General features: G+C 40.2%; 1 protein-coding gene across 4 annotated transcripts in view; it reads left to right on the top strand.

Moving 5' to 3' along the window:
* The window catches only part of Il15ra (interleukin 15 receptor subunit alpha), a 27,127-nt gene that overhangs the window by 18,299 nt on the left and 1,536 nt on the right, over positions 1–7,292 (top strand). For 3 of the 4 annotated variants that reach the window (XM_055593915.1, XM_055593918.1, XM_055593916.1), the window contains one exon: positions 5,281–5,356. The exons of the other annotated variant lie outside the window; for it this stretch is intronic. In XM_055593915.1, the coding sequence (XP_055449890.1) occupies positions 5,281–5,356 (76 nt within the window). The remainder of the gene's footprint in view (positions 1–5,280; positions 5,357–7,292) is intronic. 4 annotated transcript variants of the gene reach the window in all.

Here is a 7,292-nt window from a genome sequence, read left to right on the forward strand (position 1 = left end):
AGATAGATAGATAGATAGATAGATAGATAGATAGATAGATAGATAGACAGAAGCAAGACAATTTAGAAAAGCTCCTTGACAAGGACATCTAAACAAGAACACAGTCATGATTTAAGAAAAAACATACAAGAATTAGCCAAACTAATTTTCCCCTATGACACATAGCACATTAATCTTTCCAACATGCTATTCAATTTTTTATTTGTTCTTCAAATTCTTAATAATTTGTACATGGTCTGGAAATTAAAAAGTAAACTAGGCATGGAGGCATATGTCTGTAATGCCAGTACTCAGAAGGCCATTGCAGGGGGATTACTGTGCATTTAAGATCCACCTGGGTTACATAGTGAGTATCAGGACTATAATGGCTACACAGCAACACCAGAGCTCAAAACAAAATTAAGAACAATCAAAAGTTGGCACAGAATGAGCAGTAAAAGGTCTTGCATCTGATTCAAAGCATCCCTGGGGACAGGAGCAGGCTTCTGGGCCTCCTCCTAGACCGTGCAAAAACAAGCACACACAGCAAAATTATAAGGTCAGATATTTTGTCATCTCACATCTCTTCACTTACTGGTGTCCTGAAATTTTGTTGTTGTTGCTGCTGCTGTGATAAAACACTCTAATCAAAAACAACTTGGGTAGGAAAGGTTTCCTTGGCTTACACTTCCAGGTCACAGTCCATCACTAAGGGAAGTCAAGGAAGGAACGCAGGCAGGAGCTCGAAGCAGAAGCCATAGAGGAGCTGCATGTGGTGGCACACACTTTTAATCCCAGCACTTGGGAGGAAAAGACAGGAGGATCTCTGTGAGTTCAAGGCCAGCCTGGTCCACAAAGAGTCCAGGACAGCCAAGGATACACAGAGAAACCCTGTCTTAATAAACAAAACAAAGTTATAGAGGAATACTGCTTGCTCACTCACTTTCTGGCTCATGCTTTGCTAGCTTTCTTCTCATTATTATTATTTTTTTTTGTCTTGGAACTTGCTCTGTAGACCAGGTGGTTGGCCTTGAATTCACAGAGATCAACCTGCCTCTGTCTCCTGAGTGCTGGGATTAAAGGCATGAGCACTGCCCAGCTCAAAAGTTTTTCTAAAAGATTTTTTTTTTTTTTTTTTTTTTTTTTTGCCCTCATTTGCACAAGCACATGAGGGCAACCGCTCTAGAAGGCCAGAGGCATCAGAACCTCCTGGAACTGGAGTGGCAGGCACTAGTGAGCTGCCTGATGTTGACACTAAGAACGAAACTCACATCCTCTGCCAGAGCAGTATGTGCTCGTAATGGTGAACTATCTCTCCAGTCCCATTATCGAGCTTTCTGATAGAGCCGGGACCACCTGATCAGGGAATAGTGCTAATACACTGGGCTGGACCCTCTACATCAATTAATAACCAATCCCTGCAGACATGCACACAGGCAGTTTCTCAATTAAGGCTTTTCCTCTTAGATGCTTCCAGGCCATATCACATTGGCAATAAAGGTTCACCAGGACATAACTTAAAAATCCTCCTTCTCAAACTTCAAAACCACTTTATTCTCTTTATTGTCTACAGAATATTCTACCTCCATATAGACCTGAGCACAATTTACTTAGCCAGTCTCTTTTCTGGACATTCAATTATTTACTGTCTTGAGTTATATTACCAATGGTAACTAATTGGAAACACGAGTACAAGTATATTTAGCAGATGAAAACCTACATGTAAAAGTTTTTATATAGAGTTTCGAGCAATTTATGATCTAACATTTATTTTTCCAGTTCATGGGTTTCACGAGATGCAAAGATCAAAAATTATTCTCCTGTCCTCTGAAATGCATATCAGTAAAAGTTAACTAAACCCCTACAAAGAATAAAGATAATTCTGTGCAAGGGATTGTGGGAAATACAAGGATATTTAAATTTTAAAACTGCTTCATGTATAATTAAGGTGTTCTTTCTTAAATGTAAACATGAGAACGCCCAACTATAAAAGAAGCCAAATTTTTAGCAAAGAAATGAAAATGGGATATTGAGAGTTTTTACTGTCTGCTAATAAAGTATAAATTGAAATTAAAATCAGTCTAGTTTTGTGAGAGCATTTGTGACAGGGCCTTCAAAGCTTGCCATGTGCCATTCATCCCAGTCACCCAAGATCTTCAAGTGCTGCTCCATGGGCTACAAACAGATGCTTGCTGGCTGCTTAGACACAGGGTGAGGGGCTCTGTCTTCACGCATAGGCAATCAGCTGAGTACACCTCTATAAGGCAACAGCAACTAGCTTGGCTTCATATGGGTGCTTTGCATATGTGTATGCCTGTGGCCACGTGGATCCTGGCGCCTGCAGGGATGGAAGGGTAGGTAGTGTATCAGATCCCCTGGGACTGGAATTACTGACAGTTTTGAGCTGCCAAATGGGTGCTCAGAATCAAACCTGTGTCCTCTGGAAGAGCGGCCAGTGTTCTTAACCACTAAGCCATCTCTCCAGCCCCACATTTGAATAAATGGTGAGGAAATGAGGCTTACGTTTTCATTGTCTTAATTATCAACTGGTTCACTTGACAGCCTTTCTTGTCAAGAACTTTATTCAGTTATCCCAGTATCTTCTCTCTGAGCTGCACCTAGGCTGTTATTGAAGACTCATGAGTATTTTTAAAACTTTAGAATCACATATACATATACATATACATATACATATACATATACATATACACATACACATACATATACATATATATACACACATACTCGTATACATATAGTGTGCATGTGTGGATGTGCGTGTGGGTGCACACATGCATATGAAGGTCAGAAGACAGTTTATAGGAGTCGGTTCTCACCTTCCAAGTATTGAACTCTGGATGTCAGGCTTGGCCACAGATGCCTTTGCACACTGAGCTAGCTCACCAGCCCAAGACTCCTGATTACAAAATGCAAGCCTAGCGTGCCAACTGCAATAGCACTCATGCTGCTGTACTCAGTTCACTAGCAGTGAAACAGTTGTTTTCCAGAATGGTACTGTGTCTTGATATGGGTTTGCTGAAGTAAATGTGCTCTGCATTTGATGGGAAGAGCGTTCATTATTTTGTCATTCATCTACTTGTCCAATAAAAGTTGAACTCTTTACCAGGGATGGTCCTAAGTTGCAATGAAATGATGATTCCTGATTTTAAAAGATATTGAAGTTGGGAAGATGGCTCGGTGGGTAAAAGCAATTGCCATTGCAAGTATGAGAACCTGAGTTGTTGGGCTCAGAGGTTAAGAGCACTTGATGTTCTTCCGAAGGTCCTGAGTTCAATTCCCAACAACCACATGGTGGCTCATAAACATCTATAATGAGATCTGGTGCCCTTTGCTGACCTGCAGGCACACATGCAGGCAGAACACTGTTTAAATAATAAATGATCTTAAGGGAGAGAAGCTGAGTTCAACTCTCAGGACCCGTGCTAAGCTGGATGTGGAAGCTCATGTCTATAATCCTAGTACTGCTAAGGACAGATGGGGGCAGAGGTGGCCCCCTTGGGCCAGTCAGCCTGACAACCACAGAAGAGAACAGCAGAGATCCTGTCTCAAAAAATGGTGGACAGTGAAGGCTGACAACCTGAGTTTGTCCTCTGATCTCCTCACATGTACCCTCTGGCCTTCATATAATCACTGTGGTGCAAGTATACCCAGACTCATATAACACACGTGCGCCACACACACACACACACACACACACATACACACACGCCACCTTAAATTTATGAAATTTTAAAGGCTGAGGTAAAGCAATCAGCTATTGAGTGTCTGATCTTTTATTTTTCAGTCCTAAGGATAGAACCCAAGCTCTCATTATATGGTAGAAAAGAATTCTACATGTTCAGGTCCTGAGTCCAACTCTTCTTATGAACCTAGGAGAGTAAGGAAGAAAAAAGAAACCTCAGCCCAGGAGTAATGAGTGGATGCTCTTCCTTCAGCATCTTCCTCTGAGGCAGACTCACAGTACCATGTTCCTGCAGGACTGGCCTGTTTTACCTGGATCCTGCTGAGGAATCTGCTCCCGCTGTGTTCACACACAGCAATCTCATCATCCTCCCCAAACGCTGGCCCTGGCTGTCTCTGCTGCCTTCTCCGTCTTAGTCTCAACTTACACTGTGAGGTGAAGCGGAAGGAGGGCAGTGGTTCTCCATAATCATCTGTTCTCCTCCATCATTTCCTTCTTTTCTTCTTCTTTCTCATCTCAGATCTCTATCAGATCTCTCTTTCTTCCTTTTCCACCCAAAAGGGTGGGAAACTTGGCACACAATCTGTTAGTTCAGTGTCTCTGGAAGTCTGGTTTCAATTTCTTGTTCAACACTGTGTGGATATAATTGAAAAGAGACTGAGGTTAAGGCTCCAAATTCAGATGGCTTTGTGATATTACTGGCCTAGAATCTGCTTTCCTGGTGATGATTCTGCAATTGTTTACTCTTATTCAAAAACCAACAGGAAGAACATTGTAAAAGTGGAAGTAATACTTTCTACCATTAATTCCTCTTTTCCAGTAAGTCACTCCCTAGGAGTAAATGAGTGCTAAGCCTACCAGCCAGTGTGGAGACAGTTTACATGCAACAAATACGAAAAAAACGTCAATCTAAGACCTCAAGACATCTTTCATTAATTTATTGTGTTTCCTAATATATATATATATATTTTTTACAGCTTTGCCATGCTGATTTCATTTGTTTTTTGAAAGACGGTCTTCTTTCTATGGGTTCACTGCTTCTGATATCAGTGTCATTACAAAACACTGGGGTCAACAAAAAAAGAAATGCTTTTAGTGAAAGTAAAGATTACCTACAGCCTCGTCATGACTTCAAACTTTTTACCCAACACCCACTAGACTCAAGAGTTTTCTGTGCATACAGTTGTGACTTGTTGGAAATTACTTTAAGTGTATTTTCAGCTAGCTTTCCTTTTCTGTTTCTAATTCTTAGATTTTTTTTATTGTTTTAAATTATTTTGGTGGGGAGAGGAATATATGAGTGTGAACACGGATGCCCACAGAAGCCAGCAGATGGTAATAAGATCCCCTGAAGCTGGGATTGTGAGCTGCCCAGTGTGAGTAATAGGAACCAAACTTGAGTCTTCTGAAAAAGCAATATGTGCTCTAAATTGCTGAGCTTCTCTTTAACCCAAAGAAATGTTAATCATGGCAGGTTGGCTATTTTCTAGCATCTGTCCTAGGCAAGAATAAAAATTACCCATAATTTACTAGTTCTTGGCAATGAATGCCTTTATTGGACTTTCAAGGGGTTCTAGCTTAGCTCTGTTCTGTTTCAGTGGCCATCTCCACATCGGTCCTCCTGGTTGGTGTAGGGTTTGTGGTGGTTTTCCTGGCCTGGTTCATCAGATCGAGGTGAGTGGCACAGGACCAAATTCTTCCTTTCCACCTGAAGAGCTTGATCATAAAGATTCCAAGAGGCTCTCAGAGAGTCCCTTTCCTGGCTATCAACTCTCATACTCAGCCCCTCTGTAGCCGCTAGAAGGAGCCATAGGAGACAGGGCAGAGGGTCCTTCATCTCTCATACAGCTCTCAGACCATGTACTTAAAACAGGGTCAGCAAGAACTGAGCCTATGAAACAGGAGGTCATACCAAAGGCAATTTGTATCTACTCCTTTTGTGACACCCTCATGAATATATTCTCCATGTACTCATCACACGGGTATACCTTCTTATAACCAGGTTCACATCAGTCTTAATTCTGTGTTTCTAACAACAGCAATTATACATCGCAGCATTTATGGTGAGTTCCCCCTACTTCCTAACATTTCAGTTTATATCTTTCATTTTTCTCTAAGCATGTGTATCATTCTTTCTTTAAAACCTCACTGGCTTATTGGCTTTGACCTTGCACCTTTGCCATTTAGTCACCAACTGACATGGCTGTCAATTCCACACAGTCTCTAGATTCCACCTCTGTATTACTGCACGGGTGACTATCAGCATTCTTGTAAGTGAGCATGCAATCACAAGGAATAAAATGTTAGCTAGCATATCAGTATAAAACTACAGCACTTGAGCTGTAGATGTAGTCAGTTGGCAAAACACTTGCATGTACAAGTCCCTGTGTTTGACCACCAGAATTTAAAAAAAAAAAAAAATTATATGACTGAGCCTGGTTTTGATAAAATGGACATTCTCTGAAACACTGTGATGAATCCCAAAAGAAAGCTATTAATCAAAACTTCCCATAAGACTTGACATCTATTAATGCAAGTTCAAATGAGAAAAGTACCAGAAGCTGTTCTCTCTTGCTCCTTGCTGTTTCAGTCTCTCTTCCCTTTCTCTGTTGGGGCTTCCCCCCATCTCTGTACCTCTCTCTCTCTCTCTCTCTCTCTCTGCCCTCATGGCTCCCTCAGACCCTAACTCTCTTCTGCTTCCCTTTCCCCAAATAAATATATTCCATACACTGGCTCTCAAAATCTTTGATCTCTAAGGCCCTATTTCCCAGCTTTTAAAAATCTTTTCTTTCTAATATTTGTATACTCTGCTCTTAAAAAAAAATACCAGAAGCCCCAGAAGTAATTAATAAACACTTAAATGAAGATTAGTATATATTGAAGAATTTTCTTAAAGATCAAAAAATGCTACATGCTGACAAACATAGAAAGTGATTTCAAAGGCTTTTCAAAATATTTTCATAACTGAGTGATTTTTATCTAATATCTTGAACTTACAGTTATATTCTTGAGAGATAATAATTATGTAAGGGGTCCATGTTATAGTAAAATAGGCACCATTTGTTGTTATAAAATAATTTATATATAAAGTGTTGGGCTATATAATGTTTATTATTAGCCCTAAAATTATGTAACCCGTTGTCACAAATAGTGAGACACAGATACCTGTTAGATTTCTAATTGCCATATTTACCTTGGGCTGGGCAGATATTTTCCTTACATTGTCTCAATATCCTCACTATCCATCTCCCAGCCCCCATCCAAAGCCATCTGCCTTAATCCTCCTCAGGTCCAGAAATATACATGTTATCTTTTTAATGAATAATGTGTTACATCCGTAAATTAATTGATAAATTTAATATATAGAGCCAGTAACTATCATAATAAAATATCAGTATTATTAACAATATTTTAAAGTGCATCTGGACAGAGGTAAGTGGATCTCTGTGAGTTAGAGGCCAGCCTGGTCTACAAAGTGAGTACAGGACAGCCAAGGCTACACAGAGAAACCCTGTCTCTAAAAAGTACATTTGGATGTTTCTTTCTTCTTCTTCTTCTTCTTCTTCTTCTTCTTCTTCTTCTTCTTCTTCTTCTTCTTCTTCTTCTTCTT

The sequence above is a fragment of the Psammomys obesus genome, unplaced genomic scaffold (genome assembly GCF_907164565.1).
Source record: "Psammomys obesus unplaced genomic scaffold, mPsaObe1.curated_primary_1811, whole genome shotgun sequence".
Classification (NCBI taxonomy): Eukaryota; Metazoa; Chordata; class Mammalia; order Rodentia; family Muridae; genus Psammomys; species Psammomys obesus.